We start from the raw sequence: 21,150 nt of genomic DNA, 5'->3' as shown, positions 1-21,150 counted from the left end.
CAGGCCCCCTGCCCCCCCCCCCCCCCCCCCCCCCGTTGCTACGTGCCTGGTTTGACCTGCTTTTAAAAAAACTTTAACATTTGCCATAACTTTTGAAAAGTTATGAATAATATACCTACATGTGTAATTATTTATTCATTTATTTTCATTTATATTTAAATGAATGTTTATAGCATCACAGAACCCAAGAAATCATCTTTTACAATTGATTATGTCACCAAATTGAATTTTTGTTTGGATTTAATTAAGAATTATTCTTAAAGATTGGTCAAATAAACAGGAAGAATCTCCCAATCACCCTCGAGATCCCAATCAAATAGCGGATCTCCCTTCGATATATTAATAACTTACTACTGTATCTTTTTTTTTCTTTTTGGATATGAATAAAGAGCATGTGTAATGTATATATTATTGACAATTTATTGACCATAGTAAAGAGCTTTAAAACCTATAATTTCCGTTCAATGAATTTTATGTACAGATTTATTTAAAGTAATAAAAAGTAAATTGCTAGTTTCTTTTTAGTTTACCTACATAAAAAATATTTGTGACTGTCTTTTTAATCTTGGTGCGCCTTTGTTATGAAAGTGATAAAGTAGTCAGTGATTTATGAGAAGAAAGGCATGCATAAGTTAAATAAATCGATGAACAATTTTTTTTTTTATGTAGTAAGTGACTTTGGGGTCTATTCCAATCTCTCACCAGAGGGCGCGCTCCGCTTACACGTGTTGGAGCGGATGCGTAAAACGCCCTCTGGTGAGAGATTGGGGTCTATTCTGTTTAATTCTCATCGGGATCGGCATGCATACAATAGCGTAACACTGATTCATTTCCCGCGATTGTCAGGCGAAAGATTTTTTCCGAACACGCGGGGTTTGGAGGATAAAGATAGGCATCATGCCGAAGAAACCTGCGAGAAATGGGTTTTACTTTTTCATGAAGGACATCGAGCCATCGCTTAGAAAAGAAGGACGTGTTTTTCCTAATGGAATCCAAGACGTTGTTCCCATTGCACACCCTCGATGGAAGGTACTTTATTAATTTTGTATAAGCCTAATTTATTTGCAGTCCTGGCATGTGCTGCATAAAAGATAAATTGTTGATTCTATATCCTCTATCATGAAATTTTGTTTTTTGTTGTTTTAATCTACTCAAATTTAGACATTGCCTAAACATAGGCGTCGGAAGCAAATTGAAAGTGGGGTATAAACCCCCAAAAAATTCATTGCCTATTTATCTTATCTTCCTCTCCTTGTCGCCAGCGTGGCGCAGTGGTTAGAGAGTCTGCTCTAAAGTCACGAAGTAAAGAGTTGATCCTTATGTCGCGGGTCCGAATCCCACTGTGGGACGTGGAGACCTGACCAGTCCTTCTGATGAGACCGTATAAACCGAGGTTTAGTAGGTTTTTCGCAGTAGGTGCTGGCATGAAAAAGATCACTGCCTGCTCAATGGCCCTGAGTGCCGAGTATAGGACAAAATGTGCAGCTCTCCATCAGCAATTGGTGGCGTCTCCATTATGAGTGAAAAATTCTCAAGAGGGACGTTAAACAATATACAATCAATCAATCAATCTTCTTCTTCCATACGACTCAATGAGTTGAATTTTATTTAGAGTGTTACACTTTGGTACTGCCATGCTTCATACAAAGCTAAAACCCAATCAGGGTACTGTATACAAAAAAAGGTTTAAATTGGGCATGTTTAGGAGCTACTTGTAGCCAGCTACAAAAAAAATTCATACCTTGAATAGTGATAAACAAGTTTGAGTTGGGCAGATTTTTGTGAGTCGGTTGATTTACCGCAAAAAAAAAAATTTAAGGATTACCTAATCTTTAATTATGACTTGCCAAAAATAAAATCAATATGTAAGCTAAAGATTTAAAGCTGGGCATAGGGGCTTGCTTGATCTACTCATCAGTATTGGTCTTCCTCTTTTTTTTTTTTTTAATTTATAAACACAGTATAAGTTTGTGGTAGGGCAAGCAAAAATTCAGGTAGGGCAAGTGTATCTTGACCATGTACTTGCCTTTGGACAAGTGCCTTATGAATCTATTTGCCAGTCCCTGCATGTCCATTTTTTAATTGTGCAGAATTTCAATCATGCATTTATTTTGAATATAGGCTCTTACGGATAAAGAGAGGGCAGTATATGATCAAAGGGCTAAGGAATATAAAAAGCAAATGAAAGGAGCTAGTGGTGATTGCTACAGAATGGACAACCAAGGAAAACTGCTCTCGGTAAGTGTTCTGAAACTGTGCAATAATGGTTTATATGCTGTATAGGAACATGAGGTAAAGCTCTTGACTGATCATCATTTTTTGGCCTTGTGTAACATGCTGCATATTCTAAGCAAATATGATATTATTTTACATACAAAGTGATCCATTCTAGGAACGTGTAGATGTAGAAGCTGAGACTGATCAGCTGAGACTAAAGCAGAGGATGTCTGTCCGAGAAAAATGGCCCCCTGGAGAAGGTCAGCTGGCATTTATTTAATGTATGGATTAGAATAAGGAAAATAAAGACTTTATGGTTCAGATTCATAGGGTTTCATGTCAATACATTCATAAACTAGCACTTAGAATTTTAGACTTTTGATTTAATTATATTTATATCTTATACTTTTCATTACAATAAATTAAACACAATTTCTTTTCAGAGGTTGCAAATGAGGTGTTTTATTTAATCAACTTCCAAACACTGTGTATGACTGATGATGGCCATTATTTGCCAGCAGAAATCGGCGTAATTGAATACAGCATCAAGCGAGGCATAAGTAAAAAACTCCACAGATTTATAGAACCAGGTAAAGAACATGTGTATACCATATTATTTTATTTTAGGTTATTTTATTGGGGTGCTAATTTTGGCGTATTGATGATAGTCTGCTAAAATTTTAATCGCTGAAATAGTTAGTTCTCTTTTTAGTGTCCATCTGCAAAAAGCTGAAACCCTGCATCTGCTAAAATAAATTACGCCAAAATTTTTCGCATACCTTTAAGCAGGCAAACCGCCAAATTTTACACCCGCCAAGAAAACTCGCTATACGGTATAGGAAAACAAAGTGTGCAGTTAAGTGAGATGATAGAATGCATTTTACTCTTTGAATTTATAAACATGATCGTTTTAAATTTAAATGGTTTTAACTTAATTGTGTAGAATGAGTAACATTAAAAAGTCTTTGGCAATTTTGTTTGGCAGTTTGATTGACAGCGGTAATGAAAGGGCTAACTGCATTACTTTGAGAAAGATATCAAAACTTTGTCTCTCACTACTTTTTCTGAGTGCATTTTTAACTTACCTCCAAAATGCTTAGTCTATACCCTTGGCCTTAATGTCCCAGTTTTTGGAGCAGTTGTATCTAGGGATGTAATTTACTGTAACTTTATAAATATGGTTTTAGATTTTGCCTCTCTTAGATGTAACATTTGTGGAGATGATCTTTGACTACCTATGTCTATTTTTACAGGAAGAATTCCACTGGGATATAAAGGAGTTTGTAAAGAAAAAAGTAAGAATATTGTAATGCAATTTATTCCTAATCTTTTGCCAAAAAAATTTTATACCTTATTTAATCAGTTATGAATTATAGTTTATTTTTGTGGATTGTACATTTTAATTTATTTAAAAAGGTGAGGATTACCATAAAATTCCGATGGAAAATTTTGAGAATGCCGATTCCAATTACAGAGGATTATGGATCCAATTAGAGAATTTTGTAAATCCTAATGGAGAGAAACCCGAATACCCTCCATTTTATTGTCTGGTTGGTACATCTTAATCTTATTAATGCTAGCATAGAAAGTGGTATTTTCCCGACAAATTTAAAACAAGCCAAAGTAACACCTATTTTTAAGAAAGGTGACAAAGCTGACCCGAATAATTATCGTCCTATTTCTATTTTACCAACTATATCTAAACTGATAGAAAAACATGTAGCTAAGCTAATACAAAACTTCACTAATGAATTTGATCTACTATATAACACAATCCCAGTCGGGATTTAGGGAACTCCATTCTTGTCAAACTTCACTTACAAAACTAACAGAAAGTTGGCTTAATGCAATGGATCGTGGTGAACTAATCGGCATTACATTTATAGATTTTAGTAAAGCTTTTGATTTGGTGAATCATGATATTCTTCTAGAGAAATTAATTCATTACAAATTTGACCAAACAGCTATAAAATGGTTTAAGTCGTATCTTTACGACAGGACCCAGTGTGTTAAATTTGGAACATGTGTCTCCAATATTCAACCCGTCACAGCAGGAGTGCCACAAGGGTCAATTCTGGGCCCTCTTTTATTTTTATTGTACATAAATGACCTTCCATTACATGTAAACAATTCAAATATTGATATGTTTGCTGATGATGTTACTCTATATTCAAATAATCATAATGCACGATGTTTAGAAAATACGCTAAATGCAGATCTTTGTTAGATTGAAAAATGGTGTGCTCAAAATCAAATGGTTTTAAATGTAGATAAAACAAAATGTATGTTAATGGGAACAAAGCAAAGAAAATTAAAATTAGATAATCCAAATTTACAACTTTATGCCTCAGACAAAACAATTGAAATTGTTGAAACTGGAAAAATTCTTGGTGTACATATTGATGATAAGTTACAGTATGCAAATCATATTGACTCAGTTTGTAAAACGATTAATTATAAGTTATTTACGCTTCGTAGGATTAAGAAATTTCTCCCTCTTAATACAAGGAAACTTTATTACAATGCTTATATTTTACCATCTATTAACTATTGCTTGACTGTTTGGGGTAATGCCCCCAAGCAGGACATGGACAGACTATTCAAATTACAGAAAAGGGCAGCAAGGATTATCCTAGACGCAAGTCCTGATTCTTCTTCTAAACCACTGTTTGAGAAACTTGGGTGGTTAACAGTTTATGAACTAGTTGATCTATACAAATACATATTATTATACAAAATTTTCGGTGGAATGACTCCCGAATATCTTCGTAACTTATTTGAATTTCAGTCTTCAACTTCTTATAACCTGCGATCTGAATCTAATTATGATCTCAAGTTACTAAAATTTCGTACAAACTTATTCAAGACCTCTTTTCAGTATTCAGGTGTACATCTATGGAATAAACTTCCCCAACACATTAGATTCTCTCAATCTCTACAAACATTCAAGCATAATGTGGAAAATTACATTATCAGTGGTCGTAAAATCATTTGAATATTGTATATTGTACTGTTATTGTTAATATATGTCTGTATTTGAACACTCTATTCATAATTCAGTGATTGTAATTCCTCAAACCTATTACTTAATTGTATATAATTATGATGAATTGTATCTTGACGAAGTGTATATATTTTTTGTATTTGATATATATATATATATATATATATATATATATATATATATATATATATATATATATATATAGGGCCCTGGGGAAGAATAGTGCATGCACTAACCAGGTTACCTTCTTTAAATAAAGTTTTATTATTATTATTATTATTATTATAGATATGAAAAAGATTAATAAAAGATATAAACACTGAATTTACTTCTGTGATTCATGTTTGTCTTTAGCTTGTAGTATGTGTTGTCATAAAGTAATGATGAATGTTGCTTTGCTTTATAGGGTAATGACATCAAAGAAACGGCCTATTGTTTGGAATGGATTCATGGGAGAGCCTGTCTAGGAATCCCGAACCGACTGAAGAAAGTTTACGAATTGGAGGGCATGGTCACAGACCTTTATCAACACTTAGGTCATTCTGTATCAAAGACAAGAGTTATAGAATTGCTCACTTCAAATTCTTGGGATTATGAGCCAAAAACAAGGTATTATTAACAGGAATGCTAAGTTAAAAAAAATTGGGCTAATGACAGCAGTAAAATTACTAGCTCAACTGAAAAATCTGTTACCAGCAATTTACATCTGAACATTTTTGGTCATTTGTCATTGTGTAAAAAAGTGAAGATTTACAGACTCAAATTACTGGGTACATGTTGAAAGATGAAGCTTGTTTCCATTGTTGTAGCGCTGTTTTTACATTTTAGATGTGATTACCATGAAGAACTGGAATGTAAATACTGCTCACTGGGGATTATTCAAAGATATTCGTGAGTTGTTTTTTTTACGCATGAAGAACTATCTAAAATTTCAATATGTGAAACTTAAGTATAAAGGATCAGAATTTGTTGCTTTTGATGTGTTTAGTCTTTAGTTGGTTCCTATTGATCCTCCTTCAGCTTCCTATTTATTTTTGACATCTGTTGCTATGTCATTTGGACCTTTATTCTTTGATCTGACAGGTATGCTATCTCATTTGGACCTTTGTATTTTGATCAGGTATGCTATCTCAGACAGTTTTTGTGGCCTGTTGAAGATAGAACTGACCAACAGACATCTTCCCGTCCGGACAGACAACCCAGTGGTAGCTCTTCCACCGTCTTCAATGAAAGTGAAAGTACCATCCCAGAATCAGAGGTTTGAAAAGTCTCCAATAAAACAGAGCAACAGTTACAGTGCACTAGCTAAGGTAATAATCATTTGTATTTCTGTGTAAGCCTTTAGACATTCTGCTCTTGGTTAGCTGAAAATAATCATTTTTATCAAATTTGCTGTGCATTAAAATTATGTACAGTAGAGACCCGTTGTTACGATGTTCACTTTGTCACGGTAAAATATCGTAATACCGAGGGCAACGTAATAAAAGTTCCCTATAAAATCCAGTAAAACATCATTTGGAAAACGTGTTCTTGTATTAGGGGGTATATTTCTCTCCTTCTGTCTCCTTTTCATGCTCAAATTCTTCTCCAATATGCCATATACACTTAATTCATTGATTACTTATCTTTAAAACTTATTTTCATGATGCTATTTCTTCTTTTTCCATCTTAGTAAAAGCATAGAGCACATTTTTTAATAGAAACTTTGACAATCTTCCTTTAATTGCCGCCATTTTCTGTAACATGTACTTTCACTTTCGTTTCTGTCCAGATAATGCGTTCGTGAAAATTTCAATGTCTTCGTAGTCATAGTCATTTCTATATAAACAACAACCATAATTCTGATTATTTTATTCTCTTTGTATTCAATTAAAAGTCATTTCTAAATAAACAACAACATTTTTTTTATTCAAATAAAAAGGTCAAAGTAAATAGACAAGCAATCTGTCAAAATAATTTGTTTTTAATTACTGAACAGAGGTCAATTAGCAGTTCAGCAATTATCGATTTGTATTTCTGCTGACAACTGAGAGGTAGTCCAAGCCACTACCCAAGCTGTTAAAACGTTTGTAGTGGAGTTCAAAATTTGTCCAAATTATGTTTGATACCCAAGCTGTTTATTTACGCAGTTTATTTGCAAACGAAATTACACATTATGTGTACCTGTGTACAGCATACATGCATAATATTAAATATAACCTTTTATTTATTTAATTAATTTATTAAACTAAGTATGAAATAAAGAATAAAAGAATTAAAAAAAAAAAAAGAATTACAGTGATAGATAAAGAAGAAGCTAGGTTTATGAGTCAACTTTAATTGTTTAACAATGGCTTTGGCACATCTCCAAATCTGCTGGGCTCGCTGGAACAGTCCAGGTGGGTGCAATCAAGCGTCACTAATCACCAAACTGCCCTGTTAGTTAACACTCTCTCAGAGCACAGGTGTTCCAATGTTTATTTAGCGTCTCCTTAAGTGTCTACCAGCAATCAACACTGAATAAACATGGAGTGAAAAGATTTTTGACAGAATTTTTACATCGTATTACTGAGACCTGGCGATTTTGGACATCGTAATAAACAGTTCTTTTTTGTATAGATTTGTTAAGAAATGGATTTGTGCTTTGAATTTACAACGTAATAAGTGTTCTATCGTATAAAACCGTCACCGTAATAGCGAGTCTCTACTGTATATAATTGTGCATGAGAGACTATTGTACTTCACGTTAAAATTGTTATAAGAAACAAAAGGTATTTGCAAAATTTGAAATTTTGAGCATCTTTGTATTACAAGCCTTGAGCATCTTTCTAGTATCTTAGTCTTTATCAGTAAATACTAGTCAGAAGTATGAAAACTGTATATTTACATCCACTGAATATTTTCTCCTTTACGAGGGGTTATCAAAAAGTTCGTGGACTGAGGCTATAAAATTAGTACTATGTAGTCTGAGCTTACAAAATTTATAAGGAACATAAAACAACAAAAAATAAAGAAATGTTGAAAATTTTAGCTTGATACGTTCATTATTTCCCAAATTATTATAAAATAAAAACGACATTATATGATCACCAGGCGCCGTCGCCGCTTAGTTGCATGACGTCCGACAACGTCATTATTTTTCAATGTCCGCTTCTTCCTCGTACATTTATTTTGATGAGATTCCCTAGAGCTGAGTATGGACTTCAACCTGTCCTTTTCTTAATACGCCTTTACAATATCATGAACAGCAGCTTTCAATGCATATATTATTGCAAATGGATTTATACATTTGGAGAGATCCTCGCTTGATTGTGCCAGCATATTTTGTTTTTTTGGAGTTCAGTAAATCTAAAACACATATCAACGTCATTATTTGACGTGATAGATTTTTCAAACATTGACTAGGACTCCATATTAACTTTACATCCCCGTTTCTCTCTGAATCTATTTTGACATTAAAAAGACAAGTAATCTGGATGCAAATTATTTCTCCGTAGCCAGTTTAAACATTTCCTAGGTGTATACCAGTTATCCCAGGGGCAAAACTTTATAGAATGTTGAAAAATGAAACTCCTCCCCCCTTTTGGCGTCATTTTCAAGGCAATATTTGTTTGGATACTCCATGTAAAATTTACAATAAAATTTCATAGAACTTCCAGAATGAGGTAAAAATTCCATATTTTACGGAACAATAGTGTCCCAACACATACCTGAATTAACAGGATTTTTGGATGTCAAATGTTCATATCAAAATAGTTTATCTTAGTTACATTTAGGTCGAAAAACGTGGTTTTCGAGGCTGCACCGCCTTGACATAGGATTGCTTACAAAAACTTTACTGATGTATTTAAAAATCAAATTTATGATTTGTGGTTTATTCTATAGATAGAAAAGATGATGATAACTAAGTATTTTAAAATTCATTGATGTACCTAAAGCGGTTTTAATTTTATGGCGCTAGTCTACAAACTTTTTGATAGCCCCTCGTATTTCTTAAGAAAACCCATTACATTAATCACTGCATGAACTACAGTAGGCATGTCGCCTGTTCAGATTTCTTGATCAGTGGCTGTTCCATCAATGAAACGTATAAAGATGTTCGCATCATTAATACATGTACAATAATTAATCTTTTTAATCCTACTTTAAATGATTATTTAAACAGATGTAAATATAAACAATAAAATGTCTTTCTTTGTTCGTTATTTCTGGTTATGTAATTTTTCTGCAACAGCTGCTTCCGTTAATTCCAGTAATAACAAACAAAGAAAGCATTTTATTGTTTAAATAATAATACTACACTCTCTTCCAGAAGAATTTTAAAGATGAAAGTTCAGATGAGAGTGATGATGACAATCAGTCTATGACCTCCCTTAGACGTCCTCATCTCCCAGGTAAAACATTTCTGTTGTCATCAGACAAATTCACTATGTTCAGCTGCATAAAGTTCAACTCGATCTCATTGATTACTTTTGAACTTTGAACATTATAACAACATTCATAGATTAAGAAGTACATAACCTTTGATATATTTTGAATAGTAAATATGGCACCAGCACCCAGAGATCCATGGGCAGAACAGCAAAAGCCTAAAGCAGCAAATATGGGACGAGGCATGTGGTCTGGGACCCCTATTCCCTCCAAACCTCCACCCCCTACAGCTACCCAGACAGAGTTTCCCTCACTGGGCCGTGGTATGGGAGGTGTAGCAGGTGCCACTGCTGTAGGGTTTACCTCCGGTGCTGGGGATTTTCCAGGCCTTGGAAGGGGGAGCGGATTACAAGGAGTGGGCATTGGGAGAGGAGTTCCTCTAAGTCATGTCCAGCAGCCAGGTATGAAAACAAGAAAAGATGTTCATCAAATTTTATGTTTTTGGTTTGAAAATTGAAGAAAAAGATTGAAAGGAAAATCAAATGCAAATGTAAAGCACTGCAAGTTTTACTCATAACACTTCTTATATCAACAGCAGGACAGAAGTTTGCAGGGCGAGCTATGGCCCCAGATCCCAGTTCAGCTCCTGTTCCTCCAGCAGCTTGGGTTAAAGAGGAATCCCCCAAACCAGTAAGAATTGATATTTGTTTTAAAATGATGTGAAATATCGTGTAAAAGTCTTTGAAAGGTGAAGATATTGTTTTGCATTTGATTCCATTTCTCAGAATGCAGTATAGCTTGTTCATTTCAAAAAGCTTTCTTTCTAAAGCTGTTTGATAACTTCTGATTAAAAGAATTGAATGTAAAATTATTGAATTTTCACTACTGAAGTTTATTTTATGGAATTTAATTAGACAATGGCTCCTTCTTTGTTCTAGACGTTAAACAGTATATCACAAAGTCTACAAAACATTCAAGCCCCTAGGGGACCAGCCTCTACTGTACCCCCAGGGTTTAAGGCAATGGAACCTCCAGTCAGGCCACAAATTCCGCAGCAACAAATACCCAGCAGGTTAACTGCTCCCCCTCAGAGAGGTTAGTAATTCCACAGCAACGAATAATTAGTAGGTTAATTAATTGCTCCCCTCAGAGAGGTTAGTTATTTCACAGCAACAGATAATTAGCAGGTTAACTGCTCCACTTCAGAGAGGTTAGTAATTCCGTGGAAATAAATAACCAGCAGGTTAACTGCTGTACATCAGAGAGGTTAGTAATTGCACAGCAACAAATAACCAGCAGGTTAACTGCTCCCCTGAAGCAACAAATAAGCAACAAGTTCACTGCTCCACCCCAGAGAAGTTAGTTATTCCACCAGCAAAAAATAACCAGCAGGTTATCTTTATGTCAATAGGTTGAATCCCACTGTGGGACAAAAAGACAGGTCATTCAGATGAGACTGTATAAACTGATATCCTGTGTTGCAATGGATACTGGCATCAAAAAGTTCTTGCACTGCTCAATGGCCCTGAGTGTCAAGTACAGTTCGAAATTTGCAGCCGGCCACTGGCAAGTGTTTGATCACCAATTGTGTAAAGAATTCTCAAGAAGAATGTTAAACAACAAACAAACAATTGTATTATACATATTATATATTGTATTATAACTGTAATAGATACTGTGACATACTAACACAGTTCAGTAAGACTTTCTTAAAATGTTTTCAAGAAATACTAGTTAAGGGCCATGAAATATAAATCTTTTATAGAGTAATTGATGGAGAGTTGTGTTTGTCTTTCAGAAGTCACTGGAAGAGGAAGAGGAATCATGGGAACTGTTGATCCGACGCTGAAACTTCCTAAAGGCAGAGGTTATGCTCCTCCAGGAATGGGTAAGTAGAGTCATCTGTGGTTCTACATGGAAATATACTGTCCCACTGCATATAATGCAATTTGTAAGATGTATTAATTTTATAGAAATAAATAAATAACAATCTTAAAACAAACATTGTTACATTTTACAGATGTTCAGAAACATCTCCAGATGCTGCAGCTGGGTAACTGACCAAAAGATTCAAATTATTTTATCGTGAATTTGGAGATCCAGGCTTGTTTAAAATCATGTTTTCCTGACAGCAGATTATTTGTATCTGGGCTAGCTGTAGTAGAATTGACCTGAAAGACTGGCACGCATTCAATGAGACGATAATACTGTGATGTATTTGATATTTCTTTATTTTGGCTGGATTGTGAAACAGTAAATGTCCATTCATCCATCTATGAGTGTTCAATCAATCATCTACACTAGTTATTCATTTCATGTTGCATTCAGATACAGAGAAGCTTGTCAAATAGACTAATCCAGGTGTTGTGTATTCCGAAATCTTGCTGAATATAGAGATAACTTTTAGTAAATTCAGTTGGTAGATATGTCTGATCTTTAATTTTGTCTAATCCAGTCTACATGTATTTTTGTGGAACCAGCTGTGTTCATATTAGACAAGTATGACTGTATTTAAAAAAAATTGTTTTGCTCCATATGGTTCCAGATAACAAGGTATTAATTTGCTCACTGTAGGCCTTGTTGTCTGTTAGATGTTTCATTTGTTTTTTTCTGCTACATATGTACATAAATCATGAGACCATGGGGGTGTCATTACAGTTATTACACTTGATCATCATGACTGACGCAAAATTCCTGAATCCCCCCCCCCTTTGATTTTGATATTTTGGCATGAGACTGAATTGTTTTATGGGATGAAAAACAAATATGTTAACTTCCTGTATTGACCAGATTCATTATCATTTAGGGCTGATTTTTCTATCTACTATATTTGAGTTGGGAGCGATTAGGTCCTGGACTTGATTTTCAAGCACTGCTTAACTTTGAACAAAACAAACTTGCGTGCCTAGCTGGGTGGCTGTGTATTTTTTGGTACTAAAATCTTTATAAAAAATTGTTCTACAAGATCTGAAAAGGAAACTTCTCAAAAGTTTGTTTTCAATGAATACCACCTACTCAGAGTTGCACATTTTTGGTAAGAATATATAGCAAAATTGAATACTGTTGTGACACTTGCAATAGTTCTTCAAAAATAGCTTTAATCTGATAAATCCATGTACATACTGAAGTCTTGATCCATTTATTGGTGTACTTGTATGGAGTATGAACATTTGATCATGCCATTCACTCCAGAATGGCCATTAGTCATTTTTTTCATTGTTTCGCAATGTAGCCGTAATGTCTTTTTTATGAAGAATGAATGTACAGTAACTGTTGTTTGCTATGTAAGCAATACATACCGGTTTTGTTATGAATGTCTAGGTGACAAAATTTATTTTTCAGAAATAAACTTTTTTAAAATCATTGATCAGCTCGATTTTTTTAGTAGTGTACATTAGTTTTAATAGAATAAAATGTTTTTCAAAACAGACATCAAAAACTATGATTGAAAGGACGTTATGTTTAATGTTAGTGTTAAATCAGGAGAATAGCTTTAGGTAAATTCTTACAATCAAAGAACAAATGCTTTGTAATTTTCATTGTATCTACTTCAAATTGCAAAAATATTTAGAATACAACAAAAAGGCTTCATCATATTTATTTAAGCCAGAAGTTCTCGTCAAATGGTAGATCAGAGAAGCAGTCCAACTTCTGTCCGTTCACCATCTTGTAGTAGCGGACTTCACATTTTCGGCTCACCTTGGTACAGCCCTCGTATTCCCCGGCATTTGCAGCAGTACCAATGCTAGGGATTAAAAAATAACACCATCTTTATGACATGGTATAAAGGAATTAAATCAGGATTGTTTAATCAGGGAAGGCTTAAGATAGTCATATAGCCACTGTAAGATCTTTTCAGTATCATTCTTTGGAAATTCTAATGAAACTCTGATACATGAAAGTGAGATGGATGATAGCTACAGGAAGATGTAGTCTAATTAATGCATGTAGTTTGCACAAAAAGAAAAGCGATTTCTTTAACTGAAATAAGATGCTATGATTAAATATGCCCCCCCCCCCAAAGGGATCTATAAACTAGAGCCAAATTTCCACCACTTTCTGAGAGTACGGTAAGATTTCTTAATGTAGACTTCCTACCGATGTTTTAGATATTTGCCATTATGATACCAAGGAATAAATTACATTTGCTTAAGTATCATGTACATAACAAATCGATTATCATCCTCAAACAAGTTTAGTTGGAATAAAAAAGAACAAAAAACAACAATTAGAAATCATCCGATAAGATCACTTGAAATTCACGTTCTTCAAAATAAGGTAGTCTGTATAATTTACCCCCCTCCCCCCTTCCATCTTATTTCGTCGTCCTTTCAATTCGATACGCGTACGTCGCCTGCGTGGAGCAGTGGTTAGAGCGTCTGCTCTAGAGTCGGGAAGTAAGGAGTTGATCCTTACGTCGCGGGTTCGAATCTCTTTTGTGGGACGTGGAGACCGGTCCTTCGGATGAGACCGTATAAACCAAGGTCACGTGTCGCAGTAGGTGCTGACACGAAAAAGATTCCTCCCTGCCCAATGGTCCTCAGTGCCGAGTATAGGACAAAGCAGCTCTCCACCGGCAAGTGGTGGCGTCTCCATATGAGTGAAAAATTTTCGAGAGGACGTTAAACAGTATACAATCAATCAATCAATTCAATACGATGCAATGTCGCAATATAAGAAATAACCAGAAATCACACTACAAAAATAATATATATATATATAATAAAATCGTTAGATTAAAAGGAAAATACTGATCAAAATTCGGTACAGATTAAGAATATGTGTGTTTGATTTTTCGTTTACAAAACATTAAATAATTTTATATAAGTAGAAGTATGATATCTATTTTAAAGGCGATTACACTGGAAAATTGAAGATAAGAAATTATTATATTTTATTTAATTGAAGAATTAATTTTAAGGAAGATTATTTGTTGGGGTCCTTCTGTTAAATTATGGAAATTTGTCCTGACCTTATTAATCAAATACATCATCATACAAATAGATTAACAACTTTTTACGAATAGTTTTAATGATCATGGTTACAAAATATTTCGGCCATTGTTACCAAAGATCCTGCTATTGTACTCACTCGCAGCATATCATCATGTTGCCTCTACATTCACACCCTTCGCATACTTCAGGGAACAACATCACTCCATTTGACCATTTTTCTCCACGATACGAACAGTAAAACTTCCCTTTCTGCTCTACAGTAGTAAGCGTTTCGTAAAAAAAAAAGAAAGAAAGAAAAACTGATTGCCAAGTAAAAAACAAAATTCAAGTACAGTTAACAAGGTTTATTTTAATCCATGCGGTTTTCTTGGTCGTAAGTTATTGTTAAAGATTAACAATGTTTATCATGGGTACTCAATATTGCTTACTCATGTGCTTCAGCCTCAGGTATAAAATGAAAAAAAAAAGAAGAAAAAAAAATTTCTGCATCTGCTCTCATGCCTTATGGATGGATTTTAATTTTCATTAGCCTTTTTCATTCTTACCTCTAAATGAATCATATTTTGCGCTGAATATAAAAGTGCCTTGGTAGTACATTGTTTTGAGTGATTTTTTTTTCATTTGTTGCTTTTTAGCCTTAAATATATATTATTATAATTATTATTTTTAGAGAATCGCGTCCTTTAAAAGCTAAGGTTCATTTCCAGGAAACCATAAACATATGACAGCCAAAAATTATTATTATTTATTTATTTTATTATTACAACCTTGTAATATCTAGAGAAGTGCTAGGAATACGTCTTACCTGTGCCGAATTGAATCCTCTTCATCCAGAACCTACATGCGCCATCAGTGTGCCAGAAAAATAATGACACTGTACAGAGCACCAACAAGCTGAAACTTAGTGAGTTCATTTCTCAGACCTCCTCAGAAGAGGCCTCGTGGTTAAGGTCTCTTTTAAAACAGCAGCTATTGATCCTCTGCTCTCCTTGATGCATGTCTCGCCATCCGTCTCTTCTAACCTTTACGGTAAATCTTTCATGTAACATGTTTGCGCAATTCATCAAGAAAAAAGAGAAAAGTGCATATTAATGATTGCGAAAGGAGTGCAAATAAATTTCAGCTGTCTTCTTATTTATTTTTTATTTTAAAAGTTTTTATTCAGTTTTATACATTAATTGTTGTAGAGTGACAAAATGAATTAAATGTTTCCAAAAAGCAACAAATTTTTATATAGCAGTGAAAATCAAATCGTTTCATTATTTAATTTTCATACCTCTGAAATCAAGGATACATTTTTTAAATTACTAATCTAGGTGAGAAACACCAATAAATGTATTTAAAAGTATTTTATTCTTTAAAAAAAGTTTATATAGCACAAAAAGATTATTTCTTGGAAATCTGGATAAGTTATCACACCTTGCTCAAGGTAATGATACGTCACAATGCAGTGACGTCATAATGAGCCATGACGATTTTTGGCGCCAAAGACTTGAAATTATCTCTCTCTTTCTCTCCCACCAAAACACCCATAATGTTCAAATAGTCAGGTTTTTGGGTGGACTTTGAAACTAATACAAACATAAGTAAAGCAGTTAAGTAGTCAAATATCAACTTTATTCTATAACAAAATGTATAAACAATTAAAAAAGATGAAAATATACCACAGAAGAGTTTTTTTCAATAACCAATTATATCCTCAAAAGGTTGGCCTGTACGACAGTTTATTTTAATGCCATACATGTATCTGTAGAACTCCATTTTACATCCGCGCATCTCTTGTACACATCCGGGGATCGTTGTAACTCCCGCTACCTCACGAGCTCTACAAATAGGAGAGAGAAAAACAGATGAAATTATTTTTTAAGTATAAGAAATTAACATATCTAATGTAATTCTGGCAATATGTTGTACACAGTATATTTTCGGAAGTGCTTGTAAAGGAAATAAAGCATTTTCGGAGTTTATTTAAAGTACATGTCCAGATTTGAATCTGTGTCCACTTTTAAGAATTATGTTAGTAGACTGAATTAAAGTTGATGATTGAGAGACAAAATAAAGGAAAATTAATCATTACGTCTGAAATTAATAGAAATTTAGCGTAAGTTTAATATCGTCCAGTTTTCAATAAATTGTCATCTTAATTAAATTCTACCTCTGATACAGAAGAATTTCTCTTTGATGAGGTACTTACTCGCAACACTGCTTGACAAATCCGCTACAGTAGCATCTCTCACAGTGTTCATCAAAATGTACCAAACCACGGGACCATTCTACCCCTCGGTGTGAACAAAAGACAACAAACTCATTCCTGGCTGAAAAAAAGTAATCAAAATAGAAATATTCGTTTTTATCTTTTACCAAATTTTATTTATAAAAGGACAAATTAGCATTCTTAAGAATACCGGTACATGTATATCATGTTTTCAAATAATTTTAAGTTCCATGCAATTCTGCATATTCAATTGTCTCAAATAAGTTCATGTAATATACACTGTACCCCCGAACTGCGTTCTTAGCAGACTTTAAATTTGTAATCATAAAAAGCAGAATTATTCAAAATGCATGAGGAAAAAAGATAAAAAGACGACGTATATATTTTCAATTAACAAGTTCCTTTTATAGATTTTAACTCGATATACCCGGTATATCGGAATCCCTATAAATAAAAGATACCACAGAGTCTGACATATCTGTTACTTATTAACGTTTATGGTAATCTAGCAACAACCTTTATGACAAGCGTTCTAAATTCGACGTTAATATCGACAACTGGCCTAATAAACCCTTATCACCTAGCTGCATAAAGTTTATGTCTTATGTTGAATGGATTCGCAAGAGCATGCTCTACCTACGAACAATTTCTTAAACGAGACAAGCTATTGATAAACAAGTTGATGAAATAAGGATATAAGAGTCTCGTTTAAATTCATCATTTCATAAGTTCTGCGGTCGATACAATGACCTTGTCAGCACCTACTGACTGTCTACCATTCAGTTGAGTATTGACTGACGCTTTGCAATAATTATCGTTAGACTTTTTTTACACACTCAATTGTCAACGGATTTTTTTTGTTTGTCCACTCGTGTCAAAGTGCACACGGCGGGTGTGACCGGTCGGCATGTTTTCAGTATATACATGCATTTGTAATTACACCAGTATATTTAAGGAATCACTGTCTAGTTAGAACAGTATGCAAGGGCATCAACGATAGTGGGAAACATTGGATAATTTGCATAACGGTCGAAGCCCGTTATGCATAAATTATCCCATGTTTCCCACTATCGTTGATGTCCCTGGCATACTATACTAACTAGACAGTGATTCTTTATATTTCCATTTCATTGTGAAATAAAAATGTAGATTTAGATTTTAAAAATGTAGTCAGAGATTTAAATTACACGAGGACTTCCCTGCCAATTTCAATGTCAAACACAAAGGCAGCCGCACGAGATTTACATGCATATTTGGCCTCCTTAGCGTCAGACACAGTGACAGATGCGCACGAGATTTGCATGCATATTAGACCTCCTTAGCTCCTGACCTATCGACCTGCCTAATTTACATTCCGGAAGAATTATCAAGAAAACAACTCCGCTATATAACTTTCACAGAGTTATCACAGAGAAAAAAAAGTTAGAAATGGAAATATTATTATAGCTATATTCTCGCAAAAATAGGGTCGAGTCGAACAATTTGTCCAGAAATAGAAACTTCAAAAAGAAAGCCAAGATTTTGATTGAATGTAATGTTTCTCTTCAGTAAGCCATGGAGACAAAGTTTGTCATGATTTGTAAATGAGGTGATTTATTTTTAATTTAAAGATTGCTTAGTATTATAATGGGTCAAAGTTTGGCATTTTAAGATTGATGAAGAATTTACAATATGTTGCTAGTTACACAATAAAAAGTCAATTTTTCGGGTCTTGGTTACACTTTCCTCACCAGAGGTGTTGAAATTATCTTTGAAATATGTTAATGTTGTTTGTTGTTAGAAAAGATACATCATCCCCAAGAATGCTCATGGAAATTAATGCAATAGAATATAAATGAATTATCGAGATGAATATGCAAATATTACATCATGCGGACAATATAAGGGAATGGGCACATAATTTACAAAAAAAGAAGAAAAAATAATATGCGGTGCGCATGCACTCGGCTGTGAAATGTCACCAATGTCGTCATTTCTTTTTTTCCCTTAAAATAAAAGTAAGTTTGAAGGATGATCGTTTACTCCATTCCTATCAATATTCTAAACACTCAGAACAAATGTTTTGAGAAGATAGCATATTTTCCACAACACATCCTTCTCCTCGGAAAAACAGATCAGATCAACCCATGTTAAATTACAGAGGAATGTGCTATACATATTTTTTTTAAATTACAGGTGCAAATATCAATAATAATAAAATTTTTATCAATCTTCAGTATTAATTTGCCTCATCTTTGTCTCATATGATATTAAAAAAAATACCTTTTCATTTCCTTGTTACGTTACATTACGTAACGTTATATACATGTATTGCAACCGCGCAAAACATAAGTTTTCCGTATAAGTTAATGTGAATTATTTTCCAAAAACAAAATACAAAAACTATAATATCAATTATTATTTATAATACGAAGAAAATGTTTGTTATCCCAAATATATTCTTTGTTTTCACAATCAAACAGTTCATGAATATTGAAATGTATTACATTTTGATTTTTGTATGAGAATTCTGTGGGATTACCAGGGCAGATGTAGGATTTTCAAGAGAAGAGTATGGTGGGATTTTTATTAAAAAATATTGAATTGTGGGAGGGACATATGTCACCTACCAAACTTAAAAATTTTAAACTAAAAAATAAAACAACAATATATAAGGAACTGTTTTCATGCAGTTGCTACTTTGACTAGCTTTCTAAATCTTGAATTCCAACGAAACTTCTTTTCTGTTCAAAATACATGCAGTAGACAACAAAACCTTAAATTATACAGTGGGTACCTTTTCCTTTTTTATTGATAAAGTATTCTAATGCATGCAGTTTCTGAAAGAGCAACTACTAGAATGTACGAGGCGTAACATCTTCAAATAAAGAAATATTCCTTTTTTTCTATTTTCTTTTTAATAATTTCATTCTGCACAGTGCCATTTCGAGATAAACAACAAAAAACTGAATTAATGAACATTTTTATGAACAAACTACATTGTAAAAAAGAATTAAAATAAACCTTAGTTTGAAAATTTTATTTCAACGGCATTTTCATGTATACTTCTAAGTTATCGTCTTTTATTCGATACTCAGTATCTATAGAGCATTGTTATTATTTTGTTAGGTTAGTTTCCATTAAATAATGAACCATTTCTGTTTTTTAAGTATTTGGATCATAAAAATTAAGGATGATATCTGGCCACTTTACAAACTGAAACACGGCACGCTATTATTCTGTTCGAGGATGACAATTCGGTATAGTTCGAATGACTTGGTTTTATTACTAAAAATGAATAATTACTACATACATTATCGAAAAATAGTTTAAAATTCAGTTCGGCCGTTGACTTTTTGTAATATGACACATTTGAAGAAAAATTAACGAAAGTTTCATTCAATTTACAGATTCGATAATATATTTACAGTAAGGAATGTTTACCTTTTAGGGGGTTTGTGATAGCTGAATTTTCGCCTATTGATAAACCTAAGAATTATCTTCACACTTTTGTGGATAACATGTTATGGATTTAAATAATTTTTTTATTTTAATGTATGACAATTATGCATGGTGTTTTATTTGAAAGTTATCTTCAAGCACAATGATAGGGTTTTCTCAATAGATATTAGCACACACATCAAAAAGCTACCTGAAAATATGAGGTTCTGCTTTAACATTACAGAGAAAAAATTAAGAGTAAAAATGAAAAAAAAAAGTTATTTAAAAAAAAAAAACAAATACATCCTTTGTTTTCCATTTGGATCAGTTGATAACATTTTATCTGCTTATTTTGTGCTCTATCGTATATATTGCCTTGCCTGGAAAAAATTGAGAATTTTCTCCTACAGTTTGCTACTGTCCTTTCTAACATAATTTATTTTATCAAATAAACTCTGCAAAGTAGTCATATTGCAGAGTTTATTTGATAAAATAAATTATGTCAGAAATGACACTACTCCAGAAAAAAAATCAGAAGAAATATCTTCCTTACCTCTGTCAATACGGAATTCAGCAGGTGTATGTTTGCATGCACCATCACTGAGACCAAAAAGTAACACGACAGCACACAGAATAGTTAAGCTGAAACTCATGATGCAGCTATAGGCCCTGAAAAAATGGTCTGAGATGGGAAGACTATTTCATTTTAAGACTTTGTTCTCGTTAAGGCGTTTACTTGGGCGTCTCGATGCGTAACACATCCCTCAGTTCTAATTTACAGGGTTTATATTTAACATATTTTACCTTATCCATCAACATTTCCTGCTTAAAAGACGCAGATGAAATAATTGCGACCTTTTCTAGGTTGGTCTTCTTAATTAACTTTACTTCCTCTGAAACTTAATTAATGAATGTATGCCCCCGCTCCATTTATGCAAATACCCCCCCCCCGTACCAGTAGCGATGAAAAATATATCTGAAGTAGCGAT

At 33.5% G+C, this 21,150-nt stretch overlaps 3 protein-coding genes across 6 annotated transcripts; 1 reads left to right on the top strand and 2 right to left on the bottom strand.

The window, feature by feature from the left end:
- Positions 1 to 817: 817 nt before the first annotated feature.
- On the top strand, positions 818 to 12,581 carry LOC134270003 (protein maelstrom homolog). Of its 4 annotated transcripts, none has more exons than XM_062752173.1 (15): positions 819 to 1,029; positions 2,122 to 2,238; positions 2,393 to 2,477; positions 2,661 to 2,807; positions 3,471 to 3,512; positions 3,634 to 3,767; positions 5,628 to 5,830; positions 6,050 to 6,112; positions 6,342 to 6,531; positions 9,516 to 9,594; positions 9,742 to 10,032; positions 10,167 to 10,261; positions 10,510 to 10,666; positions 11,370 to 11,459; positions 11,592 to 12,581. In XM_062752173.1, exons 1-15 carry the CDS (start codon positions 898 to 900, stop codon positions 11,630 to 11,632), a joined length of 1,866 nt encoding a protein of 621 aa, XP_062608157.1. In that variant the 5' UTR covers positions 819 to 897; the 3' UTR covers positions 11,633 to 12,581. The 4 variants fall into 4 exon arrangements, with proteins under 4 accessions (XP_062608159.1, XP_062608157.1, XP_062608158.1 ...); XM_062752174.1 differs by having other exon boundaries at positions 9,513 to 9,594; positions 10,170 to 10,261; XM_062752172.1 differs by having other exon boundaries at positions 820 to 1,029; positions 9,513 to 9,594.
- Positions 12,582 to 13,153: 572 nt separating this feature from the next.
- On the bottom strand, positions 13,154 to 15,489 carry LOC134270004 (uncharacterized). Its single transcript, XM_062752176.1, has 3 exons — positions 15,332 to 15,489; positions 14,663 to 14,780; positions 13,154 to 13,316 (listed from the first exon to the last, which is right to left on the bottom strand). Exons 1-3 carry the CDS (start codon positions 15,438 to 15,440, stop codon positions 13,169 to 13,171), a joined length of 375 nt encoding a protein of 124 aa, XP_062608160.1. The 5' UTR covers positions 15,441 to 15,489; the 3' UTR covers positions 13,154 to 13,168.
- Positions 15,490 to 16,126: 637 nt separating this feature from the next.
- On the bottom strand, positions 16,127 to 20,851 carry LOC134269976 (uncharacterized). Its single transcript, XM_062752146.1, has 3 exons — positions 20,715 to 20,851; positions 16,721 to 16,841; positions 16,127 to 16,351 (listed from the first exon to the last, which is right to left on the bottom strand). The coding sequence occupies exons 1-3, from the start codon at positions 20,812 to 20,814 to the stop codon at positions 16,207 to 16,209; spliced, it is 366 nt and encodes a 121-aa protein (XP_062608130.1). The 5' UTR covers positions 20,815 to 20,851; the 3' UTR covers positions 16,127 to 16,206.
- Between the last annotated feature and the right edge of the window lie 299 nt (positions 20,852 to 21,150).

This window comes from Saccostrea cucullata, unplaced genomic scaffold, assembly GCF_032062105.1.
Source record: "Saccostrea cucullata isolate Sc308-1 unplaced genomic scaffold, CSIRO_AGI_Scuc_v1 ctg261, whole genome shotgun sequence".
Lineage (NCBI taxonomy): Eukaryota > Metazoa > Mollusca > Bivalvia > Ostreida > Ostreidae > Saccostrea > Saccostrea cuccullata.
The sequence above is the reverse complement of the archived record's forward strand: the minus strand, read 5'-3'. Positions and strand labels throughout refer to the sequence as shown.

Excerpts from the sequence above, each read along its gene's own strand:
- LOC134270003 (XM_062752172.1), top strand. The coding sequence starts at position 898 with ATGCCGAAGAAACCTGCGAGAAATGGGTTTTACTTTTTCATGAAGGAC. Across the intron at positions 2,239-2,392 it reads ACCAAGGAAAACTGCTCTCG|GAACGTGTAGATGTAGAAGC; the intron begins GTAAGTGTTCTG and ends GATCCATTCTAG. Across the intron at positions 2,478-2,660 it reads AAAATGGCCCCCTGGAGAAG|AGGTTGCAAATGAGGTGTTT; the intron begins GTCAGCTGGCAT and ends ATTTCTTTTCAG.
- LOC134270004 (XM_062752176.1), bottom strand. The coding sequence starts at position 15,440 with ATGAACTCACTAAGTTTCAGCTTGTTGGTGCTCTGTACAGTGTCATTA. Across the intron at positions 14,781-15,331 it reads GAGGATTCAATTCGGCACAG|AGCAGAAAGGGAAGTTTTAC; the intron begins GTAAGACGTATT and ends TTACTACTGTAG. Across the intron at positions 13,317-14,662 it reads AACATGATGATATGCTGCGA|CATTGGTACTGCTGCAAATG; the intron begins GTGAGTACAATA and ends TTTAATCCCTAG.
- LOC134269976 (XM_062752146.1), bottom strand. The coding sequence starts at position 20,814 with ATGAGTTTCAGCTTAACTATTCTGTGTGCTGTCGTGTTACTTTTTGGT. Across the intron at positions 16,842-20,714 it reads TGAATTCCGTATTGACAGAG|CCAGGAATGAGTTTGTTGTC; the intron begins GTAAGGAAGATA and ends ACTTTTTTTCAG. Across the intron at positions 16,352-16,720 it reads TTTGTCAAGCAGTGTTGCGA|AGCTCGTGAGGTAGCGGGAG; the intron begins GTAAGTACCTCA and ends TCCTATTTGTAG.